This window comes from Myripristis murdjan, chromosome 14 (assembly GCF_902150065.1).
Source record: "Myripristis murdjan chromosome 14, fMyrMur1.1, whole genome shotgun sequence".
NCBI lineage: Eukaryota > Metazoa > Chordata > Actinopteri > Holocentriformes > Holocentridae > Myripristis > Myripristis murdjan.
In genome coordinates this window covers 17189705-17207138 of record NC_043993.1, presented here as the reverse complement: position 1 = coordinate 17207138, position 17434 = coordinate 17189705, and the positions used below count along the sequence as shown (strand labels likewise).

General features: G+C 41.0%; 1 protein-coding gene across 1 annotated transcript in view; it reads right to left on the bottom strand.

The window, feature by feature from the left end:
* The window catches only part of LOC115371805 (ryanodine receptor 1-like), a 59931-nt gene that overhangs the window by 17328 nt on the left and 25169 nt on the right, over positions 1-17434 (bottom strand). Inside the window, exons 50-84 of the mRNA XM_030069353.1 lie at positions 16814-17034; positions 16630-16720; positions 16392-16532; positions 16142-16305; positions 15980-16058; positions 15678-15767; positions 15447-15587; positions 15281-15358; positions 15129-15204; positions 14889-15012; positions 14181-14296; positions 13985-14052; positions 13770-13891; positions 13554-13603; positions 13346-13406; positions 13103-13229; positions 12869-12980; positions 12687-12768; positions 12462-12592; positions 12052-12372; positions 11716-11956; positions 11503-11590; positions 11313-11405; positions 7212-7382; positions 6964-7023; positions 6409-6543; positions 4444-4556; positions 4239-4335; positions 4054-4163; positions 3838-3889; positions 3607-3699; positions 891-990; positions 717-796; positions 535-611; positions 351-424 (exon numbers count right to left, since the gene is read on the bottom strand). Of these exons, the coding sequence (XP_029925213.1) occupies positions 351-424; positions 535-611; positions 717-796; positions 891-990; positions 3607-3699; positions 3838-3889; positions 4054-4163; positions 4239-4335; positions 4444-4556; positions 6409-6543; positions 6964-7023; positions 7212-7382; positions 11313-11405; positions 11503-11590; positions 11716-11956; positions 12052-12372; positions 12462-12592; positions 12687-12768; positions 12869-12980; positions 13103-13229; positions 13346-13406; positions 13554-13603; positions 13770-13891; positions 13985-14052; positions 14181-14296; positions 14889-15012; positions 15129-15204; positions 15281-15358; positions 15447-15587; positions 15678-15767; positions 15980-16058; positions 16142-16305; positions 16392-16532; positions 16630-16720; positions 16814-17034 (3979 nt within the window). The remainder of the gene's footprint in view (positions 1-350; positions 425-534; positions 612-716; positions 797-890; positions 991-3606; positions 3700-3837; positions 3890-4053; positions 4164-4238; positions 4336-4443; positions 4557-6408; positions 6544-6963; positions 7024-7211; positions 7383-11312; positions 11406-11502; positions 11591-11715; positions 11957-12051; positions 12373-12461; positions 12593-12686; positions 12769-12868; positions 12981-13102; positions 13230-13345; positions 13407-13553; positions 13604-13769; positions 13892-13984; positions 14053-14180; positions 14297-14888; positions 15013-15128; positions 15205-15280; positions 15359-15446; positions 15588-15677; positions 15768-15979; positions 16059-16141; positions 16306-16391; positions 16533-16629; positions 16721-16813; positions 17035-17434) is intronic.

Below are 17434 nucleotides of genomic sequence, written 5' to 3'. Positions count from 1 at the left end.
GCAATGGTTCTTCTAATCAAAGTTACTGGTGTCATATGGTTTAGTTTAGAATGATTATAGAGTTCTTGAGCTGATGCAAATCATCTCTATTCTCTTCAGATTTGCTGTGAATCTGTTACGTCTGTTGCTGTGATATAAATAGCATAGCAAAATCAGCATTTGAGTTCATACTGTATCATGTGCACCATACATTTACATCTCAATGTGTACAAAATGCATTGAACAATTTAATTAGAAACTGTGAACTATTAAGTTTTAGAATAAATAATATTTAGACCATGATGTTTTTGCTAGCTGTACTGGATGCCCTGTAATGTTTGCTATGTTTGATAAGTGGTATGGATACTTACTGGTGCCCTCCTCCGAAACCATGCCCAGTCCCTCTGCCTTGTTCTGCCTCTCAAAGGCATTTAGATCCAGGACACTGCAGCAGACATGACCCACATTTAAAATGTACAGTCCCCAGTGCTCAAATAAATGCATCTATACTATTCTGGTAATGAGAAATTGAACACATAAAGAGTGGAAATTCACCAGCACGTCTGCATCAATGCCTGGACACTCAGAAAGAAGCCCACATCCTTCTTATCCTTTAGGTACTCAAGCATTTTCTGACAAAATAAGGTGGGGGTAATCCACAAATAAGTATGTGTTCCTTTAAACAAAACTCAAAATTTAAAACAATATAGTCAAAAGACTGCTTTCACAAGATGTACCTGCTGAACCTCGCTGTTTCCACCATTTAAGATAGAGATACCCAGCTTCAGGGTAGAGGTCACCATGGGGCCAGTCTCACCTGTATACAGGAAAAGAGGTGAAGGGAGCATGAAAGGCCAGGAAAGTAGTTTTGCACAGTAAAAGCTTATATAAAGCATGAAATAGTGCAGCACCTTTGCAGGCACTGATCATTTGCAGGACCATCTCTGCAGCGCCCCGGTTATGAAGTCTGGACTGCTGGTACAAGAGTCTTTGTTTCTCCATTTCTTTTTCCTGTGATGGACGCAGATGTTACAACTGTGGGTTGCTGTTTTTTTTTTTACCCAAACATAGAATTTGAATGGATAGATGGGGACATTTTCTATCTGGTGTATCATTCTGTGGCAGCCACTTAAGAAAGCATTAAGCGTGACACGAAAGCTCCTGAAACCAAATGTAAATTTGGCTTGAGATGTACAGATGTAAAAATGTTTGCCTGTTCTATCCATTCACATTCTGTGATCCCACCCCACATTCACTCTCCATTCACACAAGTCCCTGACTTTGGACCTGCTAACCAACATATCAACTGCATTGCAAATAGTAGCTTTGTGCATCTGTACATAAAATGATCTTCAAGGAACCTAGTGATAGTTTTTCCTCTTCATTTCAAGTCCAAATAATCTATCACACTGCTCACTCTTGACTCTTTAAGGTCGAAGTCTTTTCACAGTCATTTGCATCATGGGTTATTACTTGCTGTCTATCCATGTATCTATCTGTCCTTTTCACACATTCTCTCATCAATCTTTATTAGTCATGGAGTTGTTATACTACGTCTTCACGTTTGCTGGCTGGAGCAAGCGTTGGACTACAGCAAACAGCCCTGGCGGCCATGCATTCTGCAGGGTTAGCCACTGGCCATACAGCTTACCAAAGTGTCTTCATTGATGCTGTTTTGCCTTATTCTGTATCAATGACATTTCATTACCATTGCATAGTAGAGTGCCTCTGCTTTAGGAAATGCTTAGACATATGCATACACAGTAGAAAAAGTGAAAAACATTCTTTAGATCTATACTTTAAACCTCTACTTGTTCAAAAGTAGAGTACGATATGAACAATATGGTATTCAGGCTACTGGGGATGCATATGTCATTTATAACCACTATCAAAGGCAAGCATTATTGAATGCATATCACTGATCTTTAGCGGACAGAATGAAATTCCTCTGTTCAGCCATATTACAGTCCAAGTCATAACATCCCACCCTCCTGACCCTCCCAAAGCTAACCCAAACACCACCCTCCCCCCACCCACCCACCCACATATGCCTGGCCATGGTCTACCCACTATGTGTGGTGCTGTTGGACCTCATATTTAGAGTACAGTACCTGATTATGTGATGAAATGTGGTTCTGAACGATATGCTATGTGATGTGCTCAAATTATCGATATGTTTTTGAAATCTCGCTCTATGTGTATGACAGTTAAAACTCTTACCAATGTGTGTTTTACACTGGCGTTCACTGTAGTCAGTCAGTACGCTAGGTGAGCTGGGAGAGGGACACTGATTAGCAGCATTCAGTTAATACACATTACAGTGTTATGATGGTGAGAGAAGTTATATGGAAAGAGGGAGAAAGAGAGAGAGACAGAGAGAAAATGGAACAGTGATATAAAGACAGGGAGGAGTAAAATCAATGTGCAATAAGTCATTGTTAAATTACATTCAACGCCAGTTTGGTCAGACACCACTGGTGCTGTCACTCTTTGGCTTTATGTCCAGCATTTTAGCAGGTTCAATAATTATTTGTGGCAATTTAATAACACAATAATAATTTAATAATAAACATTTTAGAGGCTTTCATTTTAGAGCTGTTTTTGTTATGTTGTTTTCTTAAACTTTCCATCATCACTGTCATCAGATTGAGCGCAAAAAGCAATACATGAATGTAAAAATAAACCCACAATTTAATCTTTTCCATATCTGGGACAATAGATATTACGTACTGAACACATCTTTGGCAATCTCCAACCACACTGTGAAAAAAAATTCTCCACCCAGCAAAAGGTGATGAGATATGATATGGGGATGATTCCTTATGTTGTTGGTGGTGCACATGCTTTTTTGTTTCAGTTTTTCTATTTCACCCTGACTGTCCACTCCAACACTATGGACTGCATGAACACTGTCAGATTTTTTTCCTTTAGACTAATTTGTAACAGAGCTGTTTTCTTGCAGTGTATGGCAGATCAAATAATGCGATTGGACCTTTGTGCGGGACCTTTTACAAGTATTATTATTATTATTATTATTATTATTATTATTATTATTATCATCATTGTTATTGTTATTATTATTATTATTATTATTAACATTGTTATTAACATTATTGTTATTGTTGCTGTTTTAATTTTGTTTCAAGGCCCAATCCAGATTTAGAGACAACCGTGCTGCTAATTATTAATTACTATGATACATGAACTACAGTGTACAGCAAAACAGAAATATTAAATGTTTTTTTCAAGCAGTAAATGGTTTATCATTGTATTTTAGAGGAATATAGCAAAAAGATGTGGCAAAAAATGCCCTGCTTTTGACTCATGGTGGAATTTGACAGCCGTGAAAAGAACTAAATTTGTGTGCAGCAGCTGACATGGTTAAAAAAAAAATCTGGATTGGGGCTTCAAAAAGGAGGTTCAAACCAAACATCTCACGAGTATGAAACATATATGACAACATATAAAATGGCAGAGACAAGACACAGACAGAGCAAAGGATGATGAGACAAAAAGAGAAAGAGGTGTGGGTGTGGAGTGATGTTCGGTGGGTGATGAGGTCACTCAATGCGTCGAGAGCTACCGCTCCTCTGTGTTCCCGGTCCCCAGCCCCTGGCCGCCCATTACCAGTTCTGACTGTCGCACCTCAAAGGACATCTCATCCTCAGCACTTTCCACCACCTCCTCTCCCCCTTCTTCCTCCTCACCAATATGGCAACTCTAAAACACACAAAAACAGAAAACAAAGGGAAAGAGCAGAGGGACATAAGCATTGTAATTTATTGTCAAGCACTATTACAGAACTTGTCTGTTAACCAAAACTAAATGCATTATCTAGAGAACTACTTAATAACATACCTTTGCCATAATATCTGCATATGCCATGTAAAGATGATCTGTTTCAAGTTTGCTGTTACAAGGACAAAAGAAGACAAGTAACATGATACAAACTGCATTTATCAGTGTTGGAAAATTAGAATATTAAAAACTCTATGCAGGAGTTGTGTAATATATTTTTAATGCAGTAATCTCTGAATAGCACTTCAAAATTACAAGAGGGACGACCTATCTAACCTCTTTTCTGTTAGAGCAGTACGACTGAAATGCAGAATGAGTTGGTGAAGGGGGTCTGGCTTGGTTTCTGTCTCCTCCTCCTCATCTCCTTCCTCTTGCTCCATCGCTTTCTGGGATACAGAGAGACGGGGGGATGAGTGACAGCACAGAAAAAAACTCCACAGATGAAGGAGGAACACACTCACAGATAAGTCATCTATCATCCTGTCTTCAAAGGAGTAGCCCTCTGTATGGATCCAGTTGCGTTTGTATCCCTCAAGGAACATGTTTGAAGCTCTGTGCCTGCAGTGCAAACAAACATATTAGCATATTAGCATGTTGAAGCATGTGGTCGAGTAATGAATGTCCAACACATGTTAATTGTTGTAAGGATAGGTGTAGCTCTCTTGCCTTGGAAGGTTGTAAAGTGGTGTCATCCTAAAGCAGGCCACCACAGCCCTGCGTCTCTGCTTGGACAACAGCTTGTGCCATACCATCTTCTTGGATTTAAAGGGGTGCTCCGTCTATACCAAAGATGGCAGACCATGAGCAAATAACAAAAAGAGAGTTCCCATGAAGACTAAGACATAAAACTTAATTCAAGTCATAATGTTGACACAATGATAAAAATTACAGTGCAAATCTGATAAGACCTCATAGCGGTAAATCTTGTCATCAAGATCTGATCATCTGTTAAAGGAATACTGCAACGTTTAAGGCACAATACCCTTTTTCCGACACACCCAGACTGAGACAAGATGTTTGATATTATTTTCGCCTCTGCACGTCCAGTGGTTTGGTTCCCATGGGTAGCATTTCGTGTTAACTAACTAGTCTGGCAACCTTACAGCAGCTCCAAAGCATTCTTATTTACACACGCATCATGACTCAAAACACATTTAACAAAAAGCACCCCAAGATGTGCATTTCAAATACACATGATACACTGTGTAAATGAGACAGCTGCGAACCAAACCACTGGACTTCCTTCAGAGGATTACCAGAGCTCGTGAATTCCTTTTGTTCTTGCAAAGCCACATATGTCCGTTCCTTTTCCTACAGTATTTCTTCAGTATTCTTCCACCCAAACCTACTGATTCAAAGCTGCCAGTTCTTAAAGGTTATTTTGGGGGATTTCTGCTTTATTTCATAGCAACAGTAGAGAGAGGCGGGAAAAGCAGAGGAGAGGGTGGAGATGACATGCAGCAAAGGGCTCGGCTTGATACACAGTACGCACTCTACTGTGTGTGCCACTGGGGGTGCTTCAACTCTGCCAGTTCTTATCAAAGTGGAATCCAGTGCAATTGCTTCTCCATTCAATGCGCTATACTTTTTAAGATATTTTGCTTTTTTGATTGACTTCTATTATCTTTCAAAGATTTCTAATTTCCTCTAACAGAATATTCATAAATTCTTAAAGCCACCTCAGGTAAAAGGATGAGGTCCGGAGAACACAGTTAAGAAATTTATTTAATTGGTATAATAACATACATGTTGATTCTGATACATAAATGTTTTCCTCAGAGTTCAGCTTTGAGGGAAACACTTATGTCGAAACATTGGTTGTAGCACCCGTTAAATAATTTTCTCAACTGGGCGCTCCATCCCTCATCCCTTTATCACATCTCACTGCCATGTCTCGCTTGAGGCACTGGTTTTAAATTGTTTGCTGGCAGAGTTGCAGACTTTTCTTTACCTCAGAGACACTCTGGCTGGATCCCAGTGGGTGGAGAGGGAATGGACATCTTGGGACAGGGAAGGCTAGAATGGAATTTTTGCCCTCAGGGAAACTTACAGTGAGGGTGGAGGGGCAAAGAGCCTGAAGCAGCCGGCGACTGTGAATAGCATGAGGTATGCTTTTAAGCTGTGTGGACTAACCGCTTGCAGCTGGGTGGCAATTGAGAGCCGATGTGTGACAGTGAGTCTCCTTGTTAGAGCGCAGTCCCATTTCAAACAGGGATATTGTAGACACACAAAATGGGTGACCATAAAGCGATTTATTGAATGAATGTGGCAGGACCCTGTGGTGAGACCAGCAACGCACTTGGGATACGGAGGGACAAAATGGAATGCTGCCCCCCCACTGAAGAGAGGGGGAAGCTGACCCTCCCCTCTCCCCAAGAGCGGGTAGAGGGGGCCCCACTCCCTGCATGCTGTTCCCAAAATAATTAGCTGTTACATTCTATATTGCTATGGCTTATTTTATCTTATCTTTAATATTTTGACATATAAGACAGTTGGTGTGCTCTGGAAATAATTCAGCTGTTTCCATCTCCAACTGTAGGCCCTCCTCACACGCACTGTGCACTGTAGATAAACTACTAAAAGCTACTAAAAGTCTTGAATGTAAGTGCAGGTGTGAGTGTGGCAGCTCACCACTTCAAGATGATAAAGGACAGCAGAAACCTCCTGCACTCTCTTCACAACTTTGTCAGGGGCATCAGCATCCTCAGCTTTCCCTGCCATCTCCTTGTACAGGGCCATCTGCCAGCGCATAGACGGGTTGTCCACCTTCACACAACACAACACAAACACGGATAGATCTGTCTTACTGGAGCAACTGCGGGTCTGATATTAGTTACGCTGTTATCTAAAATCTAACTCTATGGACAAACTTTAATTTCTTAAAGGTACCAAAGGTAGTTTTCCTTACAAGCACACTTTGCTTACACTCAAAATTTCTCACCAAAACACATTACATATGCCCTTGATTAATGCTACCTCAAAAGACATTTGCAAAGCCCTATTATGTAATATTTTGAGAGCTGGATTGTTTAAAATGGCATGTGCACTGTGTTGCCCCTGTTAATGGAGTGCTGGAAGTACATATTGCATAAACAAAATGAGATCTATTTCACAGTGTGCTTTATAATGCCACTACTGGTCCTAAAACTACACTGGGAACCTTTGAAATACCATCCAAACAATTACCTTGCCCTGAAGATGGAGGTTGTTTTGCAGGAACTCTCTCACTTCCTCATTAGTGTCTCTCTGTAAGTGAAACAACCTTTTATCAATCATCATCTTTTGGTGTTTATTTTTGAAAGGGTCTAAAGATTACCAGCTACTAGGCTGAGTCTTAAATACGTCAGGTATTATATTCCAATATTCCTTAAAATACAATTCAGAAAATATGTGTTAACTACAATCATGTTCATTCAAAGGCGAGAAAAAACTACCAAAGAGTATCGAATCTTGGCCAAGTTGATAAGCTCCTGATCGGCTGGAGAGCACATGTTGAGGCCGATGGGGAGCATCTTTTTCAAAGCAGCCACAATAAGGGAAGTCTGAACAGAGTAACGATCTCCCCTCCTCTTCTTTTTGGTGCGTTCCGTATCTGAGCCCCCACCCTGAGAAAAGGATAAGGGACCAAAAAGCATTCACCTTTTCCTCAAAAAATGCCAGAGCAACAAATGTGCGAGGGACCATAAACACTGCTTTGCATTGAACACATCACAGCCTTGATTCAATGCCAGGCACAATCACTTTCGTGGATAGAAGCCCGCATCAATAAAACTATCTTTCTCATAATACTAAGCATGACATTACTACAGCACAAGTGAAACTAATTCTAGGTGTGCGCTACTATATATATCACACAAAGTAACGCTGGATAAAGAAATGCAAGGTATACCTGTTCTTTTGACTGCTGTAAAAATAGAAAGCACAAGAGAACATGGAGGGATTTGGCGTTTGAAAAAAAAAAAAAAAAACATATTCAGCATTTCTCAGATAAGGAATCTATGTCATTCATAACAAACTTATGTCATTATTTAGCATTATTGTGTTTTTCCTTGTCAGACAGTATTGAAGATAATCCTACCTTTTGGTAAAGGCGGCGCATTGCACAATATCATAAACTCTCGGTAATCTATGACCACCACATTTACATATGAAATGAAATGAAATACCCAGCCACACTTCACTGGGGATCCTAGTGTAGTGAGCAGTTTACTGTCACTCTAGGTGTGCATGCAAAGGACATGCTTCAATTTCAAAGTTTATCTCCTGTGATCCCCCCAAATACAAAACTAGCATTATCTCCCTGAGCTTGGGCTGGTAAGGAGAGGGTATAGTGAAAGTGTGAGGGCAAAGTTGGTAATGGCCAGCTTTAGGAAAGGAAGTTGGAAGGAGTAGCTGTAGGGAGAGCAAATCAGTGAAACTGCAGTGATAAAACATGCAATAAAAAGTGACAACTCACTCAGCATTCAATGGAAAATAAAAATGGTTAAAACAGCTGACTACAGTTCTCCCAAGTGGTGGGTGGATTACTGCAGCAACAGCAGAACATCATGAAAGATTAAAATGTTACACAATGTTGCAGAGCAAAACTCCAATAGAATGCACACAGCACTATTTATGTTAAGCATTAGAAATTAGAAATTAGAAATCAGAATTAGAATTAGACACACACTGGTAAAACAGGCTGTCTGTGGGATATGTCCCTGTGCTCCCCTCCCGCACTCCTGTCCTGATTCTGTGAGGAGACACAGCTTCTGTTATCTACTCCTCCTGGCACCCACATAAGAGCATACAATATACTTATGCACTTAGTAAGTTGCATGTGCAGTTTGATGTATGCTCTGTATATGTCACACAGTCTCCCATTTCACAGTAATGGCCGCCTCATGGAATAGGACAGGATGCAAAGCCGTTCTATAAATAGTGAAAGTCAAATAGCTAAATCTGACTTGCAGATGTCTACAGTATTGATTACTACAAAGTAGGCGTAAGTAAATGTGTCATGTGTGTGCACATACATACATGTTGGTGTATGCATATGTGTATAAGTAAGTGTTTACAGTATGTATACCAAATAGCAATGATTCCCAAAGGATGCACTCAAGGGGTGGGGGGCTACTTTGTTTCAATTGCTATCATCATTATCATTATTGATATAATCATTTACTTTTCTGCAGCCCTTAAACTTAAGGCTAGCAATTCCTTGCCTATTTGACACTATTATTTACACAATGGAACCCTGAGTAAATTTCATGCTCAGTTAATTCAAAAAGTTTACCGTAGCATGGGTAACAATCTGGCTGGTCGTACACAAATTAATACACCTGATGTGCAAAACATGCATTCTGTATTCAGCAACAGCAGTCAGTGCCACTCAGACATTATGCATGTTGCTATTATGAGGCACTGACTACACTTCGTGTGGTTGAATAGCCTTTCTCAAGTCTGAAAACTATATGATGGTGTTCACACAGTAGCCCCTAGGTTGCTTTTTTTTTTTTTACAAGTAGGGCTTATTCATGAATAGGCTGTAACCAGCCCCCCTGCATTTCACAGGGTCTGGTTACTGCAAATTCAGGCTGAACTGTAAACAGGCCTGGCTTTCTGGCTTTGGCAAATATTGAACCCTTTATATTTTAACTGATTGTTGGGCTATCATAGTCTGAACTGGGCAAGCCAATCCCCAAAGCCCCCCACCCTCCCCAAGCTGAATAATTTCAAAAGGTATCAGTGCCAGAGATAACTCAAAGCAGGGTCAGCCACTTCTTCAAATCAGTGCCAGCACAACTGTGTTATAGAAGGCTTGTTTAGAGGAAATGAATGCAAAGCATTTCAGGGAAGATCTTAGGAAACAAGTGTGATTAAACTTACTGGGTAAGTTTGGGGTGTTTTTGAGCACATTCTACACTGGGAATGAGTGAATGTTTCCAGAAACCTTAAGTTAAGTAACAGGTCACGTGTTAGCAGGTGTGGGTACCAGGGAGTGTGAATGGAGACTAAACCATGATGTGCCATGGCTTTTCCAGGGAGGAATGAAGAAAGAGCACAGAGGAGGACTAACATCATCCCCTAGTGGCAAAAAGCTGCATTACAAAAAGCTACAGATCAACCAACCTTCAACGAAAAGAAACCAAAGACGTAGTTGGAGGACTCCAACACAACTATGATCAACTAAGAGCAAACTCAGTGACAGGATGATGGCACTGTGCTCTCACTGCCACCTTGGGCTCAGTGTAAAGCCCAGTGCCATGAGCCCAATTCTACAGCAGAGTACTTTCATCAAGCGCCTCCAGACTCCCCCCCTCACACACTGGCAGGACTGGGGATGGCCCGCACATAGGGCCTGCCCTATTGTCCAGGGATCCGTTATGAGAGCAGTGTACATGTTTCTACCTACTGTGTATACATCACATGTTTTCTTTGTGGGGAATGTCACATAAAAGAGTATTTTGGGTGTCTGTGTATGTAAGCACAGGCTCATAAACAAGTGTAACACAATGTTGTTGACAATGTTGTTGTATCTGTGGTTCCTATGCAGAAAGTTCTGGCAAGGACTTTCATACCAGACTTTTTCATTACCAGCATTAAATGTATATTTATAGCGATGACAAATTCTCAAGTAAATTTTGTTCCACTGATGCTGGATTTCAAGGTATTAGTGACTGAGTGGATACAGCTGCATGAACAAACAAAGTATTTGTCACTGGCTGGCAAGATTCGATGCCATGTCATGTGTCTCTAAGTGGAATGTGCATGTCAGAGTGTCTGCTTCTATGAGTACACATGTGCATGTGTGTGTGCGTGTGTCTGTGGATGTGTTTGTGATTATGTGGATCTGATGTGCCAGTGTGCTGGAGAGGTTGATGAAAAGCTCCCCCAAAGTGAGGTGCCATGCGATCAGCACAGCGGTCGTGCAGGAACAAAGTCTAACCTCTGAGTCCCCGCCCTGGAAACCCAGCCGTAAACCAAAAGAAGAGGATAGGGACAGCCAAAGAGAGAATATTATTAACACAGCTGTGGTTGTTCTCAAGTTCACGAATGAAAAGAAAACCTCCTCAAGTTCTAACAGACTTAGGTGCCAGTAAGTATGGCCAGGAAAGAGGGATATAAAAAAGTGCATGAAAAGAATAAAACCAATAAAAACCTAAGGAATAGAGAAATTTACAAACATTTCAAACACTGTACCTGGTAAAGATGGTGCACAAGTGCCTTTCTGTCTTGAACTGCATTGTTTATAACCAGTGGTACAAGACTATGAGCTTCTTAAAGCAATCTTAACCATACTATGTCAGTTGTAAGGTTTGTTAAATGACCGTTTACAACTGGTTGAACATGGTTGGTAAAGTAAGCGAGGAAAATTTAAAATGATTGACACAAGTAAATGAAGACACGCTACACAGAGAAGTAACAGTATGTATAACAATATGTCACTCATGTTAAATATTTTGATCAGAAGAGAGAAGTTAATCCAATTTGAGATCTGACACTGCCAAAGCTACTGCAGCAAAACAGTTTGATACATCCTTGAAACCACTCACCTTGCTCATTTTGCTCTTGCTGTCAGCAGTGAGGAATGACATGTTATTGATCTCATTCATCACTACAAAGTTTTGCTCTTCCCGCTTGAAATTCTGCAAATGTATGGAGAATACAGAGAGAAAAAAAACAGGCAGTGAAGTAGGAGTTGTTACAAAGAGCGGCGCTGACAGGCCAAATGAGCATACTCACATGAGATTTGGACCAGAAAATGAAAACCTCTCCAACCATTCGAAACAGCTCCTCTGCATCTGGATCTGGGCATGTCAACCACCTTGCCCTGTGGCAGAACAAATCAAATTATGAAAAGAGTGTGAAGGTGCATTAATTCTGTCAGTACCTCACTTAAAGTGTTATATGGTAGGTTTCTTTTTTTTTTTTTTTTCAAAAGTCACAATAATCTACCTGTTGTTGTCCACATAGCGGATGAGGAGAGGGTAGAGGGCATACAAGTCTCTGCAGAGGACAGCAAACTCATCACGTATGGTGCCATCTTCCTCATCCCCCTCTGATTTGCCCTCCATGCGCAGATGGTCCTCTTCAGCCACAACCTTTCCTGTACGCTTCTTCAGCTTCTCCATTGTTGGGATAAAGTGGGACTTGAGCATTTCCGGCTTTGCCCTGCTCACAATAGGCTGTGAAAACACTACAAGTGAAAACAAACAGCATCAGTTGAGTTGTAGGATATATGCACACGGGTGGATATTATGACACATGACGAGTATTAAAAGCAGCACTCACCAGCCAACCTCTTCATCCAGGAGGCCTCATCAATACCCAGGTTATTGACGACAATCTTCATGATACTGCCTAGCAGCTGGTTGAGATGTTCTGAGGTGACATCGGTGCACAGCTGGCCCTCCAGCTCAGGGAAGTTCTCAGAGCCTCTCTCCCACCAGCGGGGCAGATAGTTGCAAAGCATGGGCAAAGTGATCTCAATCACATGTGGCATCTCAGTATAACGGGCACCTGACTCTGCCAAGTCCCCGATGTCCTTTAGCAGAATGTCCAGCTCGGGAATATCCGGGCACAACTCCTGGACTTCGTTTGGAAGTCCCAAAACTGAGAGAGCGAAAGAAACAAAATTTAGGAGCAAGATTTGGTTGGACATAAAACAAATCCATAGATTGTAGACTGGGTAACACACTCACTGGCTCTCTCCCTGGGTGTCTTCGTGGTGTAGACTGAGAAAGCATTGAACTCGTTTAGATGGGGTTCCAAGTAGGCAACCGGCATAGCAGCTGCAAGGTGAGCCAGACACTCTCCAAGAGCTGGCCTCTGCCTGAAAATGAAAAAGACAAATGCAAAGAAACTCTCACAAGCGACCACTTCTAAACCCCTGTGCAAATTCATAATATTTGAGAACTCAGGCTCACCTCTCAACATGTGGATTCTTGACAGTGCCGAGGGAGTAGATACTACACATAATGCGATAACATGACATCTGTAGATCATCCACTGTATGAAAGCAACAGAGACAGATGGTGTCAGGAAAAACACTGAGACTGAAAAAATACCAATGTGAAATAAGGAATGCTGATGTGACGGCTGCGCTCACATATGACATCATCTCCAAACTGGTGCTGAGCGATGTGGTCGAACAGGGAGGTAAGAACTGGGAGCAAGGCGACGGTGGTGTAGTTAATGTTTTGGGACACACCTTTTACTTGCTTTAAAGGGAACATATCATACAGGGTTTTACAAGATTGTGGATGAATCTGTATCAGCTCAACAAGGAAAAAAATCAGGGAAAGATGTACATGTATAGACAGTTTAATTCTTGTCTGTTTACCTGATTGCCTTTAGATACTTTCCCTAGTTTGAGGTTTTCTACCATTTTCTCTATATCATCAGCAGCGCTCTCAAAGAATGACCGCAACCCTGCTTTGACAATCTCAGGCCCAGACTTCATCACTGTCCTGATAACGCAAATCAGCAAGAATATAGTGGAAATGAACACACTTAACAATAAGAACATTTATGTTCTTATTGATCTAAATTGCATTATGCATCTTGTAAAAAAAGAAAACTAAACCTTGCATCCAGTGATCGTGCCAGAATGTGAAGACAGTTAACAATCGCTGGAGCATCGGTTCCTGCAAAAATTACAAATACAATTAGGCTGTTATGAGATCTCCTCTATAAACTAGAGAAACACATATGTATCATTAAAAAGTGACATGATCATAGAAAAGAGTGCAAAAAGCGAGAAGGATTGATAAGAAACCTCATAGACTTCTTACCAAAAAGAGAAACTCTGTGTCTCACCAGAGCAGACATTTTACAGAAGATACTATTACAGAAAGGAAAGGAAAGGAAAGGAAAGGAAAGGAAAGGAAAGGAAAGGAAAGGAAAGGAAAGGAAAGGAATCCTGATTATAAGGGGGGAATGTGAAATAACAGCGGAATACATAATAAAGCCTGTGTGCATGTCTGAAAGAGAAAGAGAGAGAAAATTACCTTGCAATCATCTCCTTCTCCTTGTTAGAGGAATGCCCACCACTGCCCAGAACTTTGGCAGGTGTAGAGAGGAAGTAGAGGCAGTGGTTTTTAAAGTACTGGTTGATCAAAGGCAACAGGATCTGAGAGAGAGGAGTTACCACACTGAGTGGAATCACAGGAATAAACCAGGTCTTAAACATTATGACCACTCCAGATCTACACAACAGCCTCACCTTGGCAAAGAATTTGATTTCTTGCTCATGAGGAGACTTCTCCACGCGTCCACTGCTTACCACAGCCTCTGTAAAGCACATTGCAAATTATGACAGCATCTTTACAACTCCAGCTGAAAAGACCTGGTTATACTTGGACAAATACATCTCTATCAGATATTACAGGATCTGTTCTCCCACCCAGGCCCCATAATACCAAGATGAGCGATAAACTCCTGGGCAATTTCCATCCATTTCAACAGCTTCTGCAGGAAACCATAGGCAAATCTCTTCTCGATAGATGAGATGTCAGACTCCATATCTTTAAGGCCCCTGAGGTGAAATAGAATTTAAATGTGTTACTGCACTGATTCAGAGAAAAACAGCAAAATTTGACCCTCTTGGGTTCATTGTTGGATATGTCACACTATGTAAAGCCAGTACAATTTTCATTCCAAATGTTTTCACCACATAATCAAATGCTGCAAATTTGCCAACTTAGAATGTGACCATTAATATATTATTTTATACGCTTTTACTGCTATCACTCACTGAAACCGAACCATAGCTGTTAAAAGGGTATGTACATTAAAAAAAAAAAAAAAAAAAGCACTGTGGCCATTATCAGGTCTTATTCTGGGTGCAGGAGTGTATTCATAGACAGCCAGGACTATCATATGGTAAAGTTTCACATTTCACTTTGGCAGGCTTGGTGATCTATTTGCATCTTTTGTTTCTGTTGGCTCTACAATGTGAATGTAAGTTAGAATTATGTTATCACCGCCACAGTTTGCAAATTAACATGGATAATGAAATCTTACCAACCTAATCAAAATATTAAACAAAAATGATTTTACCAGATAAAAGTAAATGTAACATGTCAAAAGCAAATAAAATGTGGCTGTTCCATCTCATGCATTATCACCTTGTGACAGCATATCCATTAAGCTGCAGGAATTTGAGCAGCTCGTGAGCCTTCTCTCTGTCTCGTGCCTTTTCTTTTGCTGTCAGAGTGTCATAGGGCACCAGCAAAGGATGTGTGCCCCCTCCTACACAAAACAAAGAAACAATGAAAGCTTTTAATGACCTAAAAGTCGGGCAAAAGTTGAATTTCACATGCTCTACTGTACGTGTTCAGGTTCTTGTCTGTAAAATAATCCCTCACCTTTTGCCTGCAGCTCCAGTTTCTTTTTCCGCCCCCAGGTGTTGTGGTAATTTTCTGCCAATTGCTCTGCCATAGACTGGGAACAGATACAAACTATGAGCACTGATGAAATGCTAAAGTTACAGTATAGGCTCAAATATTCACCACCATACCTGAAGGTCTCTTGAAAGAGCCATATGTGAGATTTCAATGGGCTGGGGACTGTAACCATGGCTTGGATCATAGGTTGCCTAGAACATCAAGAGTTATCATCACATACAGTAATTACCACTAAATTCATAACTATAAGTAGATATTAGTGTGTCCATCTGACTATACCTGTGCTGTTTGGGAGATCTTTCGAGATGCTGCCTTCTTCTTCTCTGACTCTTCTTCCTCTCTAGCTTTATCTATGGTCCACTCCCATGCAAGCATGGCTTTGATGGATTCTTTAATGGGCCAACGGTAGATCTCTTTGTCCTGCCATAGGAAGAGTCAGTTCAAAGATCAGAGGCAGACACAGACATAATCTAGGTACTGGAACAGCACACAACATGACTGCAAGCTTACCTTCTCTGAGAAAGTTTTGTATGGTCTGAGCATGGGATGGGTTTTTGCATTTTCATCCAGCACTTCTCCGTACGACCAGTTATTCTGAATCTGAGACATGACACACAGACGCATATGAGTTACAAATGAACAAGCATCATTTGTGCCTACAAGTACAACATTGTTCTTTCCTCCTTCCAAGAGTCCTGTACTTGCTGGCATCATAGACAGCTTTGCAAAAATGTCTGAAAACTTGCATAAAAACACTATATAGGGTCTCAACATGTCACTAGTATGGCAAACTGAAAAAGTAAAAGCCCCACCTTTTCAAAAGCCCACTTATCATGTGTATATTCAGCGTATTTGTTGATAAAGGAATCCAGCCTCTCTGGAATGATAGTGCTGCAGTTGGAGACAGAATCAGAGTCATTATCTTTAACCATGTAGTATGTAAGGCAAATCAACAAAAATCAGTATGTTCTCACTTTGTGGTCTCAACTGGTTTGGGGTCAAAGTTTCCTTCTGCATCTACTGAGGCTTTTTTCTCTGTTTTGGAGGAGTAGCTGGCATCCACATAGTCAGGAGGTATGGCTCCGGCAATGGCGCAGATGCATGGCATAGAAATTTTGAAAATCTCAGCATCAAATTTCTGAAATCACAATACATTACTATTACAATAAACCGAGAAGCCCTGTGTGAAAAGTGGAATAACAGTTTCTTGTGCTTGTGCTTCACCTTGTGTGCGAGTGACTCAAAGATCCCCCAGAACAGCTTGCGGGTCAGGTGCAGCTCCTCCTCCGATGCCACTCCAAAGTTTGCCCAGCCATTAGGGAGGCAGTAATATTTCCAACAGCGCTCATAATGATTGGTCAGAAGCTGCAGGACACAAAATATCATGCAGTCATGATTGAAAAGTTTTTCAATTTGTCAGAGATATTTGATATATCATTTAACAATTAAAAACTTGTCCTACCTTCAGTGGCATTTTGGCATACTCATTGAGAATGGGCACATCAAACACCAAACGTCTCAGCAGGTGCTGGAGCATGGATGGACGTAGATGTCTGAGAATGAAGTCAAATGGAAAAAACTTAATTTTTTAAATCCACTTGGTAGCATTACACATCATGCAAAGTTTGCCATGAAGTCAAGCTCACTTGCACAGAGCCATAAGGCACTCTTCAATGATGTCTCTTTGGGCCTTTGTGAAGGCTCGTCCACGAGACAGCCGGTAGATTGTATGCAACATGGAGTCAATCATTATGGCTCGGTGGTCACTGCCAGCAAACAGCGGGGCACACTTGGTGATGAGGGGCAACACAGCAGAGCACAGGTAGCGATTCAAAGCGAGGGCCATTTCTGTGGTGCTGAAAGCAGCCTATCGAAAAGAAAGAAATTCTCATGGTGATTTAAAATCCCCCTTCAGCCAGTTATTAAGCTCCTAAAAAACTCTGATCATCAATATCACATATTTAAAAACAAATTTCAGTGAAAAAACATCCTTTACTACCTTAAAACTGCTTAAATATAACTATAAAATGTCCCCTCATTAAACATGTTTGGACCTATGAATATGCAGATAGTCTCCGTCCATCTCACTGCCTGCTCGCACACCGGCTCGTAACCAGAGCTCCGCTCACTGACCATGGAAGTATTGTCTGTGACAGTGGTGCCACATTTGAAAATCTAACCATGAAAAAATTATTTTTTCAGCAAATCTCTTAGTTACACTAATTTCGATTGATCGATCGATTTTTCGAAAATAAAACACTCAGGTG